The sequence below is a fragment of the Notothenia rossii genome (assembly GCF_949606895.1).
Source record: "Notothenia rossii genome assembly, chromosome: 2".
NCBI lineage: Eukaryota > Metazoa > Chordata > Actinopteri > Perciformes > Nototheniidae > Notothenia > Notothenia rossii.
This window is the reverse complement of record NC_136904.1, coordinates 47,883,731-47,895,244: the sequence shown is the minus strand read 5'-3', so window position 1 is coordinate 47,895,244 and position 11,514 is coordinate 47,883,731. Positions and strand designations below refer to the sequence as shown.

General features: G+C 46.2%; 1 protein-coding gene across 1 annotated transcript; it reads left to right on the top strand.

Moving 5' to 3' along the window:
* Positions 1 to 2,755: 2,755 nt before the first annotated feature.
* Positions 2,756 to 10,259, top strand: LOC307029880 (uncharacterized protein). The gene is made up of 2 exons (XM_079665969.1): positions 2,756 to 2,828; positions 3,505 to 10,259. The coding sequence occupies exon 2, from the start codon at positions 3,606 to 3,608 to the stop codon at positions 4,842 to 4,844; it is 1,239 nt and encodes a 412-aa protein (XP_079522095.1). The 5' UTR covers positions 2,756 to 2,828; positions 3,505 to 3,605; the 3' UTR covers positions 4,845 to 10,259.
* Positions 10,260 to 11,514: the final 1,255 nt, after the last annotated feature.

Here is an 11,514-nt window from a genome sequence, read left to right as displayed (position 1 = left end):
CCTCCTGTACGTTCATGAGTCTCTTTCATCTTCTCTCCATTTTGGAAATATAACCGGCTCTCTCTCTCTCTCTCTCTCTCTCTCTATCTATCTATCTATCTATCTATCTATCTATCTATCTATCTATCTATCTATCTCTCTCTCTCTCTCTCTCTCTCTCTCTCTCTCTCAATCTCTCAATCTCTCTCTCTATCTACAGCAGCAGACAAAAGGCGTTGCTATAGCAACACGTCATGTTTATGTTTACGCGCGAAATCAATAGCGCGAGGAGCGCTGCATTTCTATGAGGTAAATATTACCCGCTGGCGGAAATAGGTATAAATAGCCATTGTTTTGGCGATTTTTTCAATCTGACTTCATATTGACAATTTTTAACAACACAGGGTGTTACATAACACACTTTCAGGAAAAGTCACGGACTGGGAGACATTAATATTTTATTGAAAAAAAGTTACATACAATAAAAAAACAGCTGCAGGTAAAATTTACCCGTTGGCGGTTCTAGTGTTTAACTCATAAACGGGTGCTTTGCATGCTTCCCTAGGAGGGTGCAGATAAGATTTTTGAAAACATCTGAAGGGTGGGTAAAATGACCCCTTCTCCCAACAGATGTCGGTTGCCAAGAATATGGACCATTACAATGAGTGATCCAAGGGCCCCACATGTTTGCTCCCAGTTATATTGCTTCTTCTAAATTTAATTTGTCATTCCTATTTGCCCAAAGTGTCTTCTTTAAAAACTCTGCATTTCGAACTACAGACAACAGTTATTTCCCTCTTAGAAATATCTATGCTCAAACCACTGCTAATCCGAACATGCATCTACACGTGGTATAAACTCTCCCTTTAAACTGTAGATCAATATTTTTACAAATTAAAACACTTCCAAGTTCACACATGAATAAAAGCTCTAAAATAATAATTGGTCAATATGATGAAAATATCAAAGAATGTATTCTACCCTGTACTCGTACAGTGCCTACAGTGTGTTTTAAGTTTATTTTCTCATTTTACTATAAATATTATCCTCTTTTCTGCTATTTATAATTTACTTGCTTGATTGCTTAATGCTTGTGGAATAAACCAATTGTTTATATTTAACAAGCCAGTTCAAGTTCTTTAATGTGGTCCCTTTTTGTGTGCTTTAGAGAGTAAGTGTGTTTATGTGCAAAACTCACTCATTTTCAATTCCCTTCCTTGTCTCCTCTGGTTATCTCAAGCCCCGGCGCTCCCGACCTCCTCTCACTCTGTGACCTTGCAGACTTGAAAACTGAGGTTACCTACTGTAACCCCAGCTTCTATGAGTAAATGGCGCAGCCCTCTAAGGCTATCGCTATTGGGTAATCCCCCTGCGCCCCCGCGCAGCACTGAAACACTTGTAGTCCACGCCCACCCGCAAGGTGGGCCCCACCCTCGGGCCTCCTTCCGGTATAAATAGGAAGGAGGCCTGGCAATCTGCTCCCATACCAAATAACTTTTCTTCAGCTATTCGTAGAGCCAGTGGGGCCCAGCGCTTAGAGGGCTGCGCCATTTACTCATAGAAGCTGGGGTTACAGTAGGTAACCTCAGTTCTATTTCGTATATGGCTTCGCCCTCTAAGGCTATCGCTATTGGGTTAAGGGCGAAGCATGATGTAGTCTGCGCCCCACTGGGTCCGCCCGGCACTAGAAGCACAGACACACCTGCTAAATAACACCCCATGCCTGTTGTGCCATGCGTAATGGCGCACCACCGTCCCTGGAACATAGCAAAACATGCCTATCTTCCCGACGGGGTGAAGGCTGGGAACAATACATACCGGCCGCTGTGAGAAAGTAGAGACGAAGGTCCCACCTTGCACAGCGATAATAGAGGGGAAACAGCAGCTCTCTGCGTGTCAGACAGGTAGGAGAGCGCCCAGCTGGATCCCTGACGTCACTCACTCTGACCAGGCACTCCGTACAAAGTGTGTCAGAGGAAAAAGGAACATCCCTCCTATAAGAGGGGAAAAGGGCCGCTCTCCGCGTGCCGAGAGGCAGGAGAGAGGCGCACAGCTGGCTCCCTGACGTCACTCATTCCGACAGGACACCCAGTACAGGGTGTGTCAGAGAGGAATGGGAGACATCCCTCAAATAAAAATGAATAAACAAACAGGGGGAAGACCAAGATGCAGCAGTGCAAATATCTTCCACTCCACATTCCTCCGTGCAAAGCCGTGGAGGAGGAAATTCCTCTGGTGGAGTGCGCATTGATGGACTTGTAGTGGCAATTTCTTATTTTACTTTATATGGTAAAGCCAAATGATTATATTATGCTTAGAAATTGTATTGGAGCAACTCGACCTGTTGAACCACAAGGGAGCATCCCGCCAAGGTCGTACCTGAAGAATGCGGCCCTCCCTAAGGGAGGATTGTAAGATAATAGTTTTCTGTAGTTGTCTTTTACTTCCTGCACAGCAATCAGTCCTCTATAAAACACACACACACATTATACCCTGTGTGCACTCCTGCAGACTACTCTATACTCTGTGAGACATGAACCTTCGAGGCGCCTCGAATAAAGATCTTAAAAGACAACGCTGCTTGCTTTCACCAGTTTATTATTGATTACTCTCATTGTACATCTTTACAGTATTGACGAGTTTAAAATATCCACAACAAATTGGTGTCAGAAGAGTGGGATCTCTGAAAGCTCCATCGGGGACACCCAGGTACGCTGGTGGTTGGCCGCCGGGATCCTCGGATTCTCCTCTAGCTCGACAGAAAGTGTTACGGGACGAGAGGACCAGCGCCTGAGTGAAACTGATTGACTTCACGAGATCCAACGAACTCAATTCCTCTAAAATATCTGGTGAGATGTACAATTTCTAATTGTTTAAAAGTAAAACGTAATTAACCTCCATGACATTTATTAAGCGTGTTGCTCAAAAGTAGGATATTTGGTATATCCGTAGGATATTTGGTATATCCGTGGTAAAAGGTTTTACGATCAGTTTTTGTGTGATTTGTACTGAGGAACAAATATCACATCACCGACGGGTGAAAAATAGTGTTTTGGTAACACGGGGTGTTTTGGTAACACTTAAAGACTTTCTCCATGGGGACAAAGCAAAGTAAGGGGGCAGAGCCTCCTGAGGGCCCAATTGTAGATGTCATGCGAGCAAAATATGGTGAAAGCAGTCTGTCTAAATTAAATATATGGACGGAAATGTTCGGATTTCCAAATTGAGGATCTTTGAGTAAATTAAAAATCAAAGACCTAAAGGACAAATTACAAGAGTGTGAAGATGGAATGAGAAAGAAGAGTACAATTAAAGTAAAAGAATTGGAAAAGATAGAAAGTCACAGAAAGTGGTTAAAATACTGGGAGGGTGAAGCAGAATGCCGTGAAAGGAGGCAGTTGGCCTCGGCAATAAAGAAAATAAAGGTGGATGATGAAAGTGAAGGAAAAAGGGAAAATAAATGTTGTCCGAAATCACACAATCCATTCCACCAGACATCCACTTCTCTGTATCCATCTCTTACAGGTACGAGGGACCCTCTCCTCGACCACGGATTTCCGTTCCACCCTCAGGCCCATCCACCTCCCCCGTCGTATCGAGACCCAAACCATCTGGACGCCGGTGCCATGGGTGGGGATCCAGCAGAGGCAGTTCCACCTGTTCGGGCATCTCCATGTACACCACCCAAAACGGGGACACAACTCAGCCCGAACACCTTAAAAAAAATCATAGAGAAAGAAGAAAAACGCCAAGACGCCGCAAGAAGGAGAGTTGCTAGAGAAAAAGCTAACAACTCTGAAATATACAAACAGCACCTCCGGGACTACGACCAAACCAACAATGACGACAGCGAGGAAGACGTTTCGACAGCGGAGGAGAAAGAGAAGGGGATTATGCAGCATTCTTTCCCTATGGTCCAGGTAGCGGGACACGATGGACCGTCTGTCGTGTATCGCCCTTGGACCATCAGAGACATGAAGGACATGATGAATGACCACCTTCCTGACATTCAACAAGACGGAGAAAGATTCTCCACAGCCCTTCTCCTTTTCTGCCAACAGTTCTCTCCCACCATGCCTGAGATAAAGACATTGCTGGCATTAAAAATAGGCCCAACTCATGCCAGCCATTTCACTGGTCTGATGAATGGTCACCAACACCAGATGAATACAGAATGGCTCCACCGCAATAATGAGGGATACCGCAACGCAATTGCCATCCTCTGCGCAGCAATTAAAGCAAAATTCCCCGCAAAGGTTGATATGGAAAAAATCACCGCCTGCAAACAAAATCCTGATGAATCGGTAAATGACTATTACCACCGCCTGCACCTTGTTTTTAATGCAAACAGCGGCATCCAAGAACCTGATGGCTACCCAGTTGGGGTTGTAGGAGTTTGGGAAACCCATCTCAGCAATGTTTTTCTCAACGGCCTGTCCTCTGCTATCTCTACATATGTGCGAGCCTCCTGCATTGGCGTTATGGACGGTGCCCGTCTGGAAGAAATCCGCCGACATGCCATACATGCCGAGAAGCGCCTCTCAGAAGAAAAAGCTAATGACGACAAGAAACGCCGCGACCGAAAAGACAAGGCCCAACTGACCATGGTCCAAGCCGTTACAACCGCCTGGTCACACCAACCCCAAGGAGACGGCCGTGGCAGGGGGGGCCAAAGAGGCAGGGGAGGTGTCCGAGGCCGTGGAGGTTTCAGAGGAAAAGGCAGAGGACGAGGAGGCAACTACACTGGCAATAATGGTGCTTGTTTCCACTGCGGTGAAATGGGTCACTTTATCGCTGAATGTCCGAAGAACACCCAAAAGAAAGACACTCAATCTGCTCAAAACAATGACAATTCTTCAAACTGACATCGTCCGCGGGAGGAGGTGGAGGAAGAGGAGGGAATTCGGTCGAGTGAGACGGGACCTCTGCCTGCAGCATCAAAACAGGGAAGTGCCACACACACACACACATCGTGCAAGCTATTGATACATTAGAAAAATTTGAAAACATGCCTGTGGTTAAAGAGGGTACATATTTGAAATATGACACTGAAACAGCATTTAAGAAATGTCCCACACTAACTCTGTCTATCATGTGTGTTGATGTTACATTTTTGGTTGATTCTGGGGCTACACATTCTGTGGTAAAACTGGCAGATTTGCCAAATTGTAAATTTAGTGGTAGATTTATCCACTCAATAGGAGCTGCTGGTGTGACTGTAAAGGAGAAGTTTTCTGTACCAATTCAGTGTAGAGATTACGGTGATGCCAGCCATCCATTTCCCACATCAGTAAAACACCGTTTTCTTCTGTCATCTGTCTGCCCTATAAACTTATTGGGCAGAGATCTGATCCTCCGGTTTGGCCTTGATCTCATTTCTACAAATGAGGGTCTAAAAGTCAGACGACAATCTCCTATTATGGTCCAAAAGCTCGCATTTGACGAAGAATTGTTGTATGTGTATCAATGGCTGGCAACATTTCCTGATTCTCAGAAACTGTTGCGTTTGGCCCGTCAGCGTGTCTCCTCACTGGCTGTGTTTATGGAAGCTCCTCATTTGCATTGCACTGCTAGTGTTTCTGATGATAAATGCAAATACTATGATGAACAGTTTCTGTTGGAATGTGTGAATGATGAAATCATGCTTAAAACGATGTATTGGAGCTCGCTGTGCAGCGCTATTTCTGTCACACTCACACCCGCACAACACCAGCTGTATCAAATCCCAGGGGCGGTCCCATACATTTCACTAGCAAGGGGCCCCACTGATAAATGGAGGGATTTGGGTCCATTCGTTAAAGATTGGGAATCAATTACTGATTGGACAGCCACACACACACCTCAGATCATGTACTCTATGTCACATGATGTGTTTAAGTACGATGTCAACTGTAATGTACACGCGCTGCATACTCTGGCTCTGATTGGGGATGATTCTGTTAACCCTGTGCCAGGCCCAGGGGAGCCTGTGTTTTCAGGTTACTCTCATATTTCTGAGCTTCCTGCCGCGCTAAAAGATGTGCCTCCGACACTCTGGGCAGCTCACAAATATGATGTTGGTCTAATCCGTTCTGCCGAACCTATTGTTATCACCCCAAAGTCTACCTACCGCCCAGACCAACCCCAGTACCCATTAAAGCGTGAAGCTGTTGATGGCATCCGGCCAGTTTTTACCTCTCTGCTTAAACAAGGGGTCATTGTTCCATGTAATGATTCTCCGGTACGCACTCCAGTGTTTCCTGTTAAAAAGATCCGGGACAAACCTCCTGACGAATGGAGATTTGTGCAGGATTTACGAGCTGTAAATGAAGCCGCACATGCACGTGCGCCGCTCGTTCCAAATCCTTATCTCATTATCTCTCAGGTTCCAGCCTCTGCAGCCTTTTTCACTGTTGTAGACCTCTCAAATGCATTTTTCAGTGTCCCTGTACACAAAGACAGTCAATTTTGGTTCGCATTTGAATATGAGGGTAAGCCATACACATTAACACGTTTGTGTCAAGGCTACTGCGAATCTCCCACTGTGTACAACCAAGCATTGTGTACAAGTTTGGCCTCTCTACAAGTTTCCAAAGGCACCGCTCTCATACAATATGTTGATGACCTCATGATTTGCGCACCCACAGCAGAACAGTGTGAAGCTGATGCCATCTCCTTGTTACAACACCTCGCAGCTGAGGGCCACAAGGCCAGTTTGTCTAAACTTCAGTATGTGCAAAAGACAGTTACATTTCTGGGTCACATCATTTCAGGAGAGGGAAAAACATTTTCAGATAAGCGTATTGCATCATTGGCTGCTCTGCCAAAACCTGTCACTAAGCAACAGATGATGTCATTTTCGGGTATGTGTTCATACTGCAGGTCATTCATTCCTAACTATTCTCCGCTCGAACAGCCACTCCGTACAATCACGCATGTCACCGGTTTGAAACCTGCGGATCGCCTTATATGGACGCCGGAAGCCGACGAAGCCTTCATTAACATGAAGCTGGCTCTCCAATCCCCGCCGACGCTAGGTCTGCCTGATCCTACCAAGCATTTTACACAGGCAGTAGATGAACGCGATGGGTGTATGACCTCAGTTCTCCTTCAGGATCATGGGGGAAAACAGAGGCCTGTTGCCTATTTTTCCTCCAAGCTGGACACTGTAGCTGCTGGCCTGCCTAAATGTCTCCGTGCAGTTGCTGCAGCTGAAAAAGCTCTCAACTCCTCACGTGACATTGTAGGTTATGCACCTTTAACACTGTTGGTTCCACATGCTGTTTCTCTCATCCTCTGTGAACAGAGAACATCACACCTCTCTGCTGCACGTTATCTTAGGTATCACACATGCCTGCTAGACATGCCTAATGTTGAAGTCAAACGCTGTACCACTCTGAACCCAGCATCTCTTATGCCTCTCCCAGAAGACGGTGACAAACACGACTGTGTTGCCGAGCTTCTTATTGTATGTACTCCCAGACCTGACTTAAAAGATGTACCCCTGACCAACCCTGACCTTGTTTTGTATGTTGATGGGTCCGCCTCTCGCGACCCTGTGGGCACTAATAGGGTGGGTTTCTCTGTTGTTTCAGATTCTGCTGTCCTCTGTTCCGGACCGCTCCCATGCCACCTCTCAGCACAAGCAGCAGAGCTCATAGCACTGACTGAGGCCTGCACTTTGGCAAAAGGCAAATCTGTAACTATCTATACTGACTCACGTTATGCCTTCGGGGTAGTACACGATTTTGGGGCTATCTGGAAGTGTAGACAATTCCTGAAATCTGACGGTAAGCCAGTGCTTAACCATGTCCTAGTTGCAGGCTTATTGGACGCCATTCTGCTCCCGTCTGAGGTCGCAGTATGTAAATGTGCTGCACACACCAGCAACACCGACCCCGTTTCATTAGGAAATGCTGCTGCTGACTCAGCTGCAAAGGCGGCCGCCCTGATTCCTCTCGCACCACACGCACACTCGTTTGTTAACATCCCTGTTTCCTCCATCACTGACAATATGTCGTCACTAACTGCCATGCAGCAGTTAGCTCCACCAACAGAAAAAGCACAGTGGAAAACTGCTGGTGCTACCTTTGACCCCACCTCCAGCATCTGGGTTGGTCCAAATTCCAATCCATGTCTCCCGAGGCATTTTTTCTCACATTTTGCTAAATTGACACATGGGTTGGATCATGTGTCAAAAGGGGGGATGTTAGAGGCTATCAATCAATATTGGTTCAAAAGGGGATTCACAGTAACAGCTCAAAAGCATTGTGAAGCATGCTTAATTTGCATTACGCAAAAGTCTGGTAGACCGGTAAAGGTCACAGGAACAGGTGCACACCCACCCCCAACTAGACCATTTGAGCACCGAATGCTGGATTTCATCGAACTTAGTCCATCCGAGGGTAAGAAACACTGTCTTGTAATGGTTGACATGTGGTCCAAATGGGTTGAAGCATTTCCGGTTAACGCACAGACAGCAAATGCTGTGGCTAAAGCTTTACTAAGGGAAATTATTCCTAGATGGAAGATACCAAGCAAGATCTCTAGCGACAATGGTTCACATTTTGCTAATGAGGCCATTGCACAGATAGGAGAATACCTTGGCATGGACATCAGAAAGCATTGTGCTTACCATCCACAGAGTGGTGGTGCGGTGGAAAGAGAGAACGGTACAATCAAAAACAAGCTAGCAAAATGCTGCGCAGACACAGGTTTATCCTGGACACAAGCCCTGCCCATTGTGCTGATGTACATGAGGATGCGGAAACGAACACGGAGTCAACTCACCCTGTTTGAGATCCTTTTTGCAGCTCCTCCACAGATTGGGATCAAGGCTCCAGGATGTCCTCTCCCCTCCACAACTTTGTGTGAGGATGCTATGTTGTCATATTGTGTTAACCTGTCATCCAATTTAGCAGATATCAGACGCCAGGTAGCGACAGCTCTACCTACCCCTGCCACTGGTCCACTCCACCGTATCCATCAGGCGACTTCGTGCTGGTCAAGGACTTCCGGAGAAAGAGCTGGAGATCCAGCCGTTGGCAAGGTCCCTACCAGGTGCTTCTCGTCACCCAGACAGCGGTCAAGGTCGCCGAGAGAGCCACGTGGGTCCACGCCAGCCACTACAAAGCTGTCATCGCCGCCCCAGTCTAGCCGGTCCAGTAGAAACAGACGACGACAAGTGACGTGCCAAGTCACCACCAGCACCACACACGCAGCACATACACCCTAGTACCACACACAAGACTCATGGGCGACGGCCAGCTGTACTTTTTCATATGCCTCTGGTTCCTCGTCTCTGCCGTCATGGTGTGGGGTTTAATTGACATGGTTATGAAGGCACGGGCTCAGTCAGACTAGACACATCCACGAAGCAGACGACGACACCAACATAAACTGTTTGCCTGATCTCTGGCGAGTGATTGAAGATGGAACCCCTCGTACAAGAATTGGCTAACGCCCACCTGGAAAGACGACAACGCAACCGTGAGCAATGCAGAAACTGTTGGAGGGTCTGGACACTAGTAGAGTGGATCCTTTGCATATTCCTTATGGGTTTTGTGTTTTGCCATAATCCTATACTTCATGTATCCATGGTTAGTACACAACCCTCTAATCAAAGTCAAAGTAGCAAAAAGGTACGTTGGGGAATCGGGGAGAACCGTATGGTCAAAGGGGCTTATCAAAGCAGGGATTGGTAACATTACTCTGGGAGAAGGGGAAGATAGGACATTGCAGTTAGACCCGTGTAACTACTTCCCTTGCCCCTATTTAGGGGCAATGGATGTCCACTCGCGGGAGACGACAGACAGTGGTGCGGTTAGCCAAAGTGACAGACCTAATGTTAGACCAATTTACAGGCAATGGACGCCCACTCTCGGGAGAGAGACCTCCAGCATGTGTCCCTGAAATGGAGACTCTGTTTATTTCACTCATCCAGGACAGAGACCGGGGAAATCTCCTCTCTGTGGCCCCTCCAAGACCCCCAAAGGACGGACCACAGACCTCCAGCATGTGTCCCTGACATGGGCACCTCCATAACCTTGCACACCGTGAGTCCCCGGACTCCCGGACTTAAGCACTCCTCCATGGACTAAACCCAGATGTTCACACCCTACAGAACTTCATGCCCCTGGTTAACCTAAAGGGGGTGGATTTTGCGGTGCTTTACCGTCCGCACATCGGTATCCATATTCGGCCTTATTCACGGCACCACCACCCCTTCTGTGGAGGATATTCTCATGCTCCTGGTAACCCTTTAAATAGTCTGATACTGTCAGGGCTCATCACCGCACTTTACAAGCCAGAAATAATGTTTACATGGTCGGGAAAAGTGTTTTTAAACGTCTGGAAGAGAGTTGTAGCCTGTCATTTTGCAGGATATAATTTAACATGTAACCTCTCCTGGAAATGCACAGAATATGTCCATTTCAAGGAGAGATTCCATGTTAAATTATATCCTGCAAAATGACAGGCTATAACCCAGGAACAAGTGTTTGAAAGGTGGGGAAAAGTTGTTTAAAATAGTCGGAAAAGTGTTTTTAAACGTATGGAAGAGAGTTGTAGCCTGTCATTTTGCAGGATATAATTTAACATGTAACCTCTCCTGGAAATGCACAGAATATGTCCATTTCCAGGAGAGATTCCATGTTAAATTATATCCTGCAAAATGACAGGCTATAACCCAGGAACAAGTGTTTGAAAGGCGGGGAAAAGTTGTTTAAAAATAGTCTGATACCTCCAGGGCGCATCACCGCATTTTACAAGCCAGGGAAGGTGTCTGAATCCTGGGTAAACATTGTTTAAATAGTCTGACACCTGGCACTGTATTTGCCCCTGGGAACCTTCAAGGTTAAATTCATGTTTTATTATTTATTTAATAATCACATGATTTTTACAAAAACAGTATACACAGTATACATATATACAATAATAATAATATAACAATATACATAATAAAAACATGAAAAGTGGTGAAAATGAGAAAATGTATCCGAAAATAGTGCCTCATAATGCGGGCATGTGGACAGTAGCCAGAGACTCACAGGCACACACACATGCAGAGATCCAGGGGGCGGAGCACATGGCTTTTTTTACCCAGAAATAAGTCTATGAGAGGCGGGGAGACTCAGAGGACAGGCTGCGTCACCTCACTTTGTAACCCAGGAAAAGAGCAGGAATTCTGGCTGCGTGAGTGTTAAAAGTGCATTCATCTGTGTTAATCCGACAGCCGCAGAGGTGCTGACGGAAAGCAGGTGGAACAAATTGATTATTTTAACCAGGAATAAATGTTTGCAAGGCGGGGAAAGTGTTCCTGCAGCCCCTCCATAACGGTAATAATGATTAGAAATGATTTCCAGGGCAGAAAGCGTTTTTTAAATGTGGAAAAAAATATGTTAAACTGTTTAAAAAGCACAAAGTGATTTGAGTGCAGTTCTCATGTGTCCCCACAGGAGGGCGCGTCGTCCCAGGGAGCACAGTGCATGGTGACAAGGTACGATTTATACCCTAAAATAGCATGCTAAGTGTGGGTGGATTAGTTTCAAAGCATGC

Bases quoted from the DNA above. Each gene is read 5' to 3' on its own strand.
- LOC307029880 (XM_079665969.1), top strand. From the start codon at position 3,606: ATGGGTGGGGATCCAGCAGAGGCAGTTCCACCTGTTCGGGCATCTCCA.